Source organism: Galeopterus variegatus, unplaced genomic scaffold, assembly GCF_000696425.1.
Source record: "Galeopterus variegatus unplaced genomic scaffold, G_variegatus-3.0.2 Scaffold426, whole genome shotgun sequence".
NCBI classification, from domain to species: domain Eukaryota; kingdom Metazoa; phylum Chordata; class Mammalia; order Dermoptera; family Cynocephalidae; genus Galeopterus; species Galeopterus variegatus.
The window spans coordinates 276117-287831 of record NW_007726537.1 but is presented as its reverse complement, the minus strand read 5'-3'; the positions used below and the strand labels follow the sequence as shown (position 1 = coordinate 287831).

At 40.3% G+C, this 11715-nt stretch overlaps 1 protein-coding gene across 1 annotated transcript in view; it reads left to right on the top strand.

Annotated features, from left to right (window-relative positions):
• The first annotated feature begins 1923 nt into the window (after positions 1 to 1923).
• The window catches only part of DNAJC18 (DnaJ (Hsp40) homolog, subfamily C, member 18), a 25235-nt gene continuing 15443 nt past the window's right edge, over positions 1924 to 11715 (top strand). Inside the window, exons 1-3 of the mRNA XM_008568626.1 lie at positions 1924 to 2000; positions 3566 to 3737; positions 9894 to 10039. Coding sequence (XP_008566848.1) covers positions 1961 to 2000; positions 3566 to 3737; positions 9894 to 10039 — 358 coding nt within the window. The 5' untranslated portion in view covers positions 1924 to 1960. The remainder of the gene's footprint in view (positions 2001 to 3565; positions 3738 to 9893; positions 10040 to 11715) is intronic.

Sequence of the window (11715 nt, the reverse complement as noted above, 5' to 3'; positions counted from 1 at the left end):
AAAAAAAAAAAAAAAAAAAAAAAAAAAAAAAAAAAAAAAAAAAAAGCACATGACTTACTAGCCAGTTCCAGTACAAAAATCCATCTTTGGCATAGAACTCCTCAGGTGACATAACAATGTCTAGATGTACTGGATTCTGTTTGAATTGTTATTGTTATTCTGACTGCCATGGTCACTTAGTTCAGCTGCTTATCTTACTAGACTAATCAGGTCAAGGACATGGGTTTACTCTAGGTAACTCAGTTGACTTCTCCATTATAAGTCCACAAATTTTTCCTTGACTCTGGACAATGTCCTGCAAATATGAGCTGTTGATCATAAGGTATTTTATATGTGGGGGAAGAGGGAGTGAACTGGTATTAATATCATTGAAATTGAGCTTTTACCCTGACACAACACAGTACCACATTAGCCACGCTGATTTTCCTGTTGCTAAGTGACTGTATCCTTTGGGAAGGGGTTGAGGTTGAGGATGAAATCACTTCATGCTGAATTCTTCTCTCAAGAAAACTATATTAGAGGGGGTTCTGTTGGAGGATCCTACATGCAAATACAAGACCCCACCTCTGACAGGAAATCTTAGTGCAGCCTTCTGCAGCCCTTGCAGCTTCCTGAGACCACATTTCTTCCTTGATGTCTAGACAACGGGATGGAGGTCATTTACAAGACAACTTCCTCCCTTTTCTCATGCACGCCTACATGGTCCTAAAGCAGGAACAGGTGGCGGAAGTGGGATGGTCCCACTGTAGAGTGTTCCTCTGTTACTTCTTCCCCTTTCTTTTACTGAAAGGCCTTGTTCTCTTAGTGTTCCTCAGTGGGCATGACATTAGTGATGCCAGGGCCATGACTGCAGGGAAGGGCTGCAACTGCATGCCATCTGGGGCTTTTACCTTTCTAGTTTGTGTCCAGGGCTATACATTGCTGCACCACCACTCCCAACTGCTTAAGTAGCTGCTGGTTGATATCAAAATTGATTAGATCTTCTTGGGTAAGATCTCCGTGAATTCCAGGTAATTTTTTTTTTGTTTGGGGATGAGCGTAATCATTTTGCCCTTTTGCAGACCTGACCTTTGGCTATCCCAACCAACCCATGTTCGTGAAGGCATCAGTGAGTGAGGACACTGTAGCCATCCATCTATGAAGAAAGAGTTGCTTTTATTCTTTGCTAGACTCCATGCAAACCGGGGTAGGGAACAGTAGGAATGTTTCCTCATTTCTTTTTACTAATTTCTTAGAGCCTGGTCCTTCAGAAAAGAAAAGAATGGGTTAAGGAAACGACTGGGGTGGCACTAGGGTAGGATGGGATGGAGGAAGGATAGGGAATAGCTAAAATAGAGGCTCTAATGCCGGCTCCAATACCAGCCCTTTTCTTCTTTCTCTACTCCTGACCCCTAACAGTTCCTCTGATGACGCTGTGCCTGAGGAGCTCCGGCAGGAGGGGCATACCCAGACTTCCCTCTAAATCCCGTAAATCTACCTCCTTTTTCTGTTTTCTTGGCTCTTAAGCTTTCTCGGGCCCCCAAACCCGTCTTGGGGTCTTCAGGACCTAGCACAGACTTTGCACATAACAGGCATTAGTGTATATTTTTAATGGACATTCTAGCCTAGCGTTTGTGAAGCCCTTCCCAGACACGACCTCAGTCCCGCCTCCTTGGATGTCCACAGGGTTAGGCAGGGCGGAAGCAACTACTCCCACTCTACAGACGAGGAAAAGCCGGTGGCAGCGCAGCACTCAGCTAGCAGCAGTACATCACCACAGGCCTCCCCTCCAAGTGCCGAGTGCCTTTACATCGCTGCAGCTCCGACAGCCTCTCGCGCGGAGCCTGCCGGGAGTTGTAGTCCAGTACCCCCGTTAGCCCGCACTACACTACAATGACCAGCGTGCCCCGCGCTCGGCGCCCCCTCTCTTTCAGCTTCGGGTGTGGGGGAGGCTTGGCTGACCTGCTGACTGGGAACAGATATGGCGGCGACTCTGGGCAGCGGGGAGCGCTGGACGGAAGGTACCGGTCCTGGCCGAAGGGTGGGACAGGGCGGCGTTCGGAAGAGATCAGGGATGGGACTCCCGGAGGAGCATAAAGCCTGAAATCCTGGGCCAGATGTGAATGATGGAGGCGAGTGAGAAGATGCTGAGCCTGAGTAGGGCTCCGGATGGGATGCGGGACCGCCCAGGGCAGGGGCCGGGATCCGGAAACCGGGAACGCTGGCTCTAGCTGGGGACCCGGCCGCGAGCCCAGAGTCACCGGTGACGATTTGTTGCCTCTGGCCCTCAGCCCTGCCCCGCCCTGCCAGTGCCCCGCCCAGGTCCCGTGGCAGACCGGCCCCGCCTGCTCCGTGACCGAAAGGCTAGCCAGGTGGCGGTCTCCCGCAGCTTGCTTACCCGACCCTTATCCTCCGCCAAACTGGGCCGCCGGACCCTCTGTCCCGGTTTGATCTTGACCCTCCAGCTCGCATCAGGACCGATAGGCCGGCCTTTCCATCCTATAGTCAAGCAAAATTATTGATCTATTGTGTGCCCGCATTATGCTAATCCTGCTGCAGAGATTTGACAGACATGGGCTTCTGAACTCGCAGACCTACGAGTCCACTGAAAGAGATTGATGGGTAAACAGTCAATTACAAAACAGAGCCAATAAATGCTGGGCTACACAGCAAGGTGGGGAGTTTGGGGGGCACACTGACAAAGCACTCAACACACCCTGGTGTTCAGGGAGGTTTGGGGACACTGACAAGTCACCCAACACAGCCTGGTGTCAAGGGCGGCTTAATGGAGAAAGTGTTTCATAGGATGACATGAAGGATGTGTTGGAGTAAGCCAGGCAGACTTAAAGGAAGTGTCAAGGATCAGTGGGTCACTGAGAGATGTTAAGAGGGAGAAAGATGTTTTTAAACTCTTTCCCGGATCCTCCAGACAAGACATAAGTGCTCTGCCCTCTTTGACTGTATTGCTTATGACCCTCTTTACATTGTGCACGTGTTATGACTTATTGAATCCTCTCCCATTAAACTGTAATCTCTTTGTGGTCAGGAGTAGGTCTTATCTCTCTGATCAATGTAGCCAAGTGTCTTGGTACCTGTTAGATTTATAACTGGAAGTTTAAAAGAATTGAATTACTTTCTACTTTAAATCTTAGGGTGGGAGGCATTGCAATAAAAAATATTATTTTATGAGCAATGTCTCTTCTGATCATGGACTATGGAGAAGCAAGATTCCCCTTGTGCTGCACTAAAGGCAGGGTATTGGGCAGATGCCTCTTGAGCCTTTTTTCTGGCTCTGAGTCAAGAGTATTTGCTGACTGACCACTATAGGTATGGACATTATTGTACCCCATGTTTCTGGCATTTATAAGTTTTTCTTGGTTGCTTCTGATATTTTCTATGCTGTTTTCTCAGGGAAAATGTTTATTCAGCTTTGTATGGATGCTTAAAAGTCAGCATAACATTTTTAGCTTGGCCCTCACAGTCACCTGCTTATGCCTACAGGCAGCCTCCCAGAGAGTTAAAGCAGGTAGAGAAATTGATTTGCAGGGTCACATGGAGGCCTAATGGAAAGACTATTGCTTTGCAGCTTACATTGATGCAGCTAGAAGAAACAAATACCCAGAAGACAGACCTCCTGAGAGTCATGACCCCTGTAGTTGCTATAACTGCATGAAGGCGCAAAAAGAAAAGAAGTCTGAGAATGAGCACGGTGAGGGAAGCTCCACTTATACTGAGGAACAGCTGATTGGGGTACAAAGGTGAGCATATGGTGGGATTTAATGAGTGATTTTTTTGTAAAGTGCTTAGAAGAGTGCCTGGCACAGAGGATATGCTGTATAAATACTGATTGCTATTATTATTGTTATTATTATTATTATTAAAGCAAAATAGCTTCTTGACCTTAGATGAAAGACTGGATAGAAGTGAAGTATTAGGGTATAATGTGAGCTGACTGCCCTGCTTCTACTTTAAGAGAGACAGGGAAAACCAACTAGACATAACACACATCTATAAAACATTCTATCCAACAACAGAATACACATTCTTCTTAGGAATACATGGAATATTCTCCAGTATAAACCATATCTTAGGCCATAAAACAAGCCTTAATAAATTTTAGAAAATTGAAATCATACTGTGTATGTTGTCTGAAATCAATAACAGAAGGAAATTTGGAGTGGAAATTAAACCACAAATTCCTAAAAAAAAAAAAAAGTCACAGAAAAAAATCATAAGGAAAATTAGAAAATGCTTTGAGATTAATGAAAATGAAAACTCAATATATCAAAACATATGGGATGCAGTGCTTAGAATAAATTTTTTTTTTTTTGGCTCACCAGTACAGGGATCAAAACTTAAAATGAAATTTATAGCTGTAAATGCTTATATATATTTTTAGAAGACCTCAAATCAACAACCTAATCTTCTACCTTAAGAAAATGGAAAAACAAGAGCAAACTAAACTCAAGCAAGCTGGATAAAGGAAATAACATAGAATGGAAATAAATAAAATAGAGGATAGAAAAACAGAAAAGAAAGTCAATAAAACCATAAATTGCTTTTTTGAAAAATTTTTTTTTCCTTTTTGTCTTTTTTACTGACCGGTAACGGGATCGCAACCCTTGGTGTCATGCCCGTACCGGGGACCGGCAACGGGATCGCAACCCTCGGTGTTGCGCCCGCACTGCACTCAGCCAGTGAGCGGGAACCGGTCTCCACATGGGATCCGAACCCTCAGCGGGAGCGCCGCCGCGCTCCCAAGCGGCGCACTCTCCAGTGCGCCACCAGGCCGGCCCTGAAAATATTTTTTAAAAATTAACAAACTATTAGCTGGACTGACCAAGAGAAGACTCAAATAACTAAAATCAGGAATGAAGCTGGCCAGTTAACTAAATTGGTTAGAGCATGGTGTTGATAAAATCAGGAATGAAAGAGGGGACATCACTACCAATCTTATAAAAATAATAAAGATTATAAGAGAATACTATGAACAGTTATATGCCAACAAATTCGATAACCTAGATGAAATGGACAAATTCCTAGGAAGATACAAACTAGTGAAACTGACTCAAGAAAAAATAGAAAATCTGAGTAGAACTATAGCAAATAAGGAGATTGAATTAATAATCAAAAAAATTACTTCAAAGAAAAGCCCAGGCCCAACTGGCTTCACTGGTGAATGTTACCAAATGTTTGAAGAAGAATTAACACTATCCTTCATAAACTCTTACCAAAAAAAAAAAAGTGAAGGGAACACTTCCCATCTTCCCAGCTTATTCTATGTGGTCTCTATTACCCTGTAACCAAAACCAGCCAAAGATATCACAAGAAAACTAAACTATCAACCAATATCCTTTATGAATATAGATTCTGAAATCTTCTTCAAGAAAATACTATCAAACCAAATCCAGCAACATATGAAAAAGATTATACACCTTGACCAAGTGGAATTTATCCCAGTATTGCAAGGTTGTTTAACACACAAAAATCAATCAATGTAATATGCCATTTTAACAGAATAAAGAACAAAAACCACATGAACATTTCAATAAGTACAGAAAAAACATTTGACAGAATCCAATACTCTTTCATGATAAAAATACTCAAAAAACTAGGAATGGAAGGCAACTTCCTCAACCTGATAAAAGGCCATCTACAAAAATTCACAGCTAACATCATACTTACTGGTGAATGACTGGATGCTTTCCCACTAAGATTAGGTACAAGACAAGTATGTCCACTCTGGCTACTTCTATCCAACGTTGTACTAGAAGGTCAAGCCAGGGCATTGAAGCAAGAAAAAGAAATAAAAGCCATCCAGATTGGAAAGAAGAGTAAAGCTTTATCTACAGGTGACATGAGCTTACATGCAGAAAATCCTAAGGAATCCACATACACACAAAAATACTACAAGTATTAGAACTAATAAAGAAGTTCAGCATAGTTGATACTTTTTGATACAAAAATCATTGTTTTTCTATATACTAGCAATGAACAATCCAAAGATGAAATTAAGAAAATAATTCCACTTATAACAGCATCAAAAAGAATGAAATGCTTAGGAATAAATTTAACAAGAGAAGTGTAAGACTTGTACATTGAAAACTGTAAAATATCATTAAAAGAAATTAATGAAGACCTAAATAAGTGAGAAGATATCCTATGTTCATGGATTAATAAGGCTTAATATTGGTCATATGGTAATACTTCTCAAATTAATCAACTGATTCAGTACAATTCCTATCAATTGTCTTTTTTTTTTTTTTCTGCAGAAATACACAAGCTAATCCTAAAATTTGTATGAAAATGCAAGGGACTTAGAATAGTCAGAACAGTCTTAAAAAAGAACAAAGTTGGAGGACTTCCACTTCCCGATTTTAAAACTTACTACAGAGCTACAGTAATGAAGACAGTGTGGACTGGCATAAGGATAGACATATAGATCAATGGAATAGAATTGAGAGTCCAGAAGTAAACTCTTATGTTTATTGTCAATTGATTTTTAACAAGAGTGCCAAGACATTTTAAAGGAGGAAAGAATAGTCATCAACAAGTTGGGACAACTGGTGATCCACATGCAAAAGAATGAACTTGGACCCCTACCTCACACCATATACAAAAATTAAAGATCTAAAGTTAGACCTAAATGTAACAGCTAAAACTATACAGCTCTTAGAAGAAAACATAAATGTAAATCTTCGTGACATTGGATCAAGTAATAATTTCTTAGATAAGACATCCAAAGCATAAGTGACAAAAGAAAAAAATGGGTTAGACTTCCTGAAAATTTAAAACTTTTGTACTCAAAGGGTACTATCAAGAAAGTGAAAAGTCAACCAACAGAACAGAAGAAGATATTTTCAAATTATATATCTGATAAGGGACTTATATCTAGAACATACAAAGTACTCTTAAAACTCAACAATAAAAAGAGAAGTAAACGAATTAAAAATAGGCAAAGGACATGAATAGACATTCTCCAAAGAAGATATACAAATGGTTAATAAGCACGTGAAAAGTTGCTCAATATCATTAGTCATTAGGGAAATGCAAACCAAAACCACAATGAGATACTATATCATTTCATGTTCACTAGGATGGCTATAATCAAAAACATGGATAATAACAAATGTTGATGAGGTTGTGGAGAAATTGAAACTCTTGTACATTGCTGGTAGGAATGTAAAATGGTGCAGCCAGATTGGAAAACAGTATGGCATGTCCCTTAAGTTAAATGTAGCATCCAACCTAGCAATCTACTCCTAGGTATACACCAAGACAAATAAAAATATACTTCCACACAAAAATTTGTCTGTGAATGTTCACGGCAGCATTATTCATAATAGCCCTCCAGAAACAATCCAAGTGTCCATCAACAGAAGAATGGACAAACAAAATGTAGTATATCATATAATAGAATATTATTCAGCCATAAAAAGGAATGAAGTTCCAATACATGTTAAACACAGATGAATCTTGGGGCCGGCCCGGTGGCGCACTGGATAGTGCGCCGCTTGGGAAGCGCGGCGGCGCTCCCGCCCGAGGGTTCGGATCCCACATACAGACCGGTTCCCACTCACTGGCTGAGCGAGGCACGGGAGCAACACCAAGGTTTGCAATCCCGTTGCCGGTCCCCGGTCCGGTACGGGGGCAACACTGAGGGTTGCGATCCGTTGCCGGACACGAAAAAAGACAAAAAAAAAAAACACAGATGAATCTTGAAAACATTATACTAAATGAAAGAAGCGAGACACAAAAAGCCACATATTGTATAATTTATTTTATATGAACTATTCAGAATAAGCAAATCTATAGAGGCAAAGTAGATTAGTCATTGCCAGGGGATGGGGAAGGGTAAGTGGGAGTGACTGCTAATGAGTATGGGGTTTCTAGGGCCAGCCCATGGCTCACTCAGGACAGTGCGGTGCTGATAACACCAAGGCCACGGGTTCGGATCCTATATAAGGATGGCCGGTTGCTCACTGCCTGAGCATGGTGCTGACAACACCAAGCCAAGGGTTGATCCCCTTACCGGTCATCTTTAAAAAGAAAAAAAAAATGAGTATGGGGTGATAAAATGTTCTAGAATTTGATAGTGGTGATGGATGCACAACTGTAAATATACTAAAACAACTACTGAATTGTACATTTTTTTTTTTTTTTGGTCTTTTTGTCTTTTTTCGTGACTGGCAACGGATCGCAACCCTCAGTGTCGCGCCCGTACCGGACCGGGACCGGCAACGGGATGCGCTCCCAAGCAGCGCACTGTAGCAGTGCGCCACCGGGCTGGCCCCCTGAATTGTACATTTTAAAAGGGTGAACTTTATGGCTTGTAAGTTATTTTCTCAATAAAATTGTTATTAAACAAATAATAAATTTAAGAGAGAGAGAGAGGCAGGGAAGTATCTGCCATGGAAGCAGAGATTAGAAACTGGGCTGAGAATCCAAAGGATCTCCAGGGGCAGCTCTTGAGAAGGCGACCTGGCTGACAGTGCAGACCCTGCATTATAGTCCAGCCTGTGTTACTGACTTACATTGAATTCAACAAAGCTCTGGACCTCTGCCTGACTAACTGAATTGCGTAGTAGCAAAAGACTGGAGACATTCTAAATGCCCATCAGTAGAGTATGTATATACATCCATACAATGCAATAATAGGCAGCTTTTTAAATGAATAAGGTAGATGTATAATAACAGTTCTTATTTCTTATTTGTTTGTTTGTTTTGGCAGCTAGCTGGTATGGGGATCTGAACTCTTGAATTATTTATTTACTATCAGGTGAAATCAGTCACTTTGATGATTTCATTTAATTGTAACATCAAGTCTGTGAAGTATAGGTATAATTATTAGCCCATTTCAGAAGATAGCACTTGGGCACAGAGGTTAAGTTCACAGCAAGATCAGATCCAAACTAAGGCATTTTGACTCCAAAGTTTACACTCTAGTCCAGCAGCTCTCAAAGTGTGGGTTGGGAACTCCAACACCCTCTCCAGGGGATCTGCAAGTTTAAAACTGTTTTCATAATAATACAAACATATTACTTGCCTTTTTCACTCTCATTTTCTCATGATTGTACAGTGGAGTTTTTGAGAGGATACATGACATGTAATCAACATCTCTCTGTTCTAAAAATTTTTGTTTTCATTTCTAGTATAGTAAATGTTGATAGATAAAACTCACATAAACAAAAGCTCTTTCGGAGTCTTCAGTAATTTTTAAGGGTATAAAAGATGTCTAAGGTCAAAAAGTTCAGAACTGCCACAAGTCTAAACTATTATCTAGTCTAAACTATTATCCTATACTTCTCATCTCTGTATGTTATGGGTCAGTCTCCAAGATGAAGTGTTAGTTAACAGAAAAAAATGGGGAGGTCTATACATATACTCTCTCTATACATAGGATTCACAGGAAACTTTTAACGGTGGTTGTCCTTGGGGCAGGATACTGGGGGACAGTGAATGAGGAAGCAGAAAGATTTTTCACTGTATGTACTTTACTGCTGTTGGCTATTTTTCTTCTACCATGTGTATATATTAACTTTTTAAAAACATAGTTTAAAAAGATAGCTCTAAGGAAAAAGAAAAGAAATAAGCAAATAGGATAATTAGCTGTTTCTTCTGGCTTTGCTGTCCTGCAGTTCATCTCTCAGGATCTTAGCATGAACCTTAGCATATTTGTTCTACCCACTTGCAGTGATATAGGAAGAATAAAACAGTAGATATAAAAGTACTTTGAAAGGCATTAAGCTCTGGTTGGAAGGAGGACATCGTTAATGAATTGGAATGTTTCATTAATGTGTTCACTAATTTTCTTTTAGGTTTGTTTTGGGTCTCACAGATTGGAGGGAGGATCAATATATTGTTTTGCAGTTAAGGGGCTTTTGTAGACATATCTATTTCTGGCATTTTTATAGGATCAAGAAATGCAGAAATTACTATGAAATTCTGGGAGTTTCTCGAAACGCCAGTGACGAAGAGCTTAAGAAAGCTTACAGAAAACTCGCCCTGAAATTCCACCCTGACAAGAATTGTGCTCCTGGAGCAACAGATGCTTTCAAAGGTCTGATCCTGAACTAGTGCTTGATTCTGCCCTTGTGATAGTTGGTCGTAGTAAGTTGTTTTTAGCCTTTCCTGTGGCTGTTTATAAGGCCATAAGCAGGTTTGTTATTTTTTTCTCTGCCACACTTCTTAAATAGTGATTATCAGCATAGTTCTCTCCTGCCTCTTCCATTTATCTTAATTTCCTTTGGAAAAAAATACTTGGTTTCTTTGTAATACCTTTTGGAGCCATTCATTCATTGATTCAGCAAATATTTATTAAAGACCTTCTATGTGCCAGGTGTCAGGGTCAATAAAACAGACATGATTCCTCTTGTGTAACTTACAGGCTGGTGACTGTTTATGGGTGGGGCCTAGGCGCATTCCCAAACTTCTATAGCTACAGAACTCTTTGTTCATGAAATCCCTATTATTAACATGTTCATATGAAAAAGCTGTGCATAAAGAATATAAATACTGTGATAGATCAAATCTTTTTTCCATTGATTTCCGTGATATTTTCAGAAATATATTCTTAAAAAATATTTTGGACCCAACACATAAAAAAACCTTACTTAAGAGCTCACGCAGGACTAGCTGGTTACTCAGTTGGTTAGAGCGCAGCCTTGTAACACCAAGGTCAAGGGTTTGGTTCCCCGTACTGGTCAGCTGCCAAGAAAAAGAGCTCGCCCACAATGAAGTCACTGATTCAGGCAAGGAGGCTGGTTACTCAGTTGGTTAGAGCGCAGCCTTGTAACACCAAGGTCAAGGGTTTGGTTCCCTGTACTGGTCAGCTGCCAAGAAAAAGAGCTCGCCCACAATGAAGTCACTGATTCAGGCAAGGATCATCGGAGGATGCTAAAACCATTGCATGATAGGTTATTGTTACATGATTTCAAAGTACCACCCCATAGAATACTTAACTGATTTACAAAGGGAAAAATTCCTTTATAATGGAGATATCTGACTGTTTTCACCTTAACCAAGTGATACAATTTAGCATCATCATTACTGGGACACCCTAACATGTGGTACGACACCTATGTGATACTCTTGCCAGAATGTTTGACCTGAATCTAATAATGAGGAAACAATCAGAACATGAAATATTCTACAAGAATACTAACCTTTTCTTCAAAAAATTCAGTATAATGAAAAACCAAAACAGGTGGGGACTATTCTAGATTAAAAGAAAGTAAAGAGGGCTGGCCAATTAGCTCAGATGGTAGAGAGTGGTGCCAAGAACACCAAAGTCAAGGGTTAGGATCTCCATACTGACCAGCTGCCAAAAAAAAAAGTAAAGAGACATAAAAACCAAATGCAATACATGAATGGATGTATTGGATGATAATGAATCGACGTTAGTTATCTTAGCTGTGATAATGGTATTGTGATCACGTAGGAGAATGTCTTTCTTCTTAGGAGATGTATACTGAAGTATCTAGGGATGAAGTTTCATAATATCTGTAGCCTACTTTCAAATGGTTCAGCAAAAGAAATTTATACTTATATATGTACATATTTATATATAGAGAAAGTTGAGGGTAATAATGTTGCAAAATGCTAATAATTGATGAGTCAAGGTGAAGGGTATACATGTATGTATTGTACTATATTTTCAACTTTTCTGTAGGTTTGACATTTCTCAAAAGAAAAAGAAAAAAAAATGATAGATCTGAGAAATTTTTAGAAGTCAAC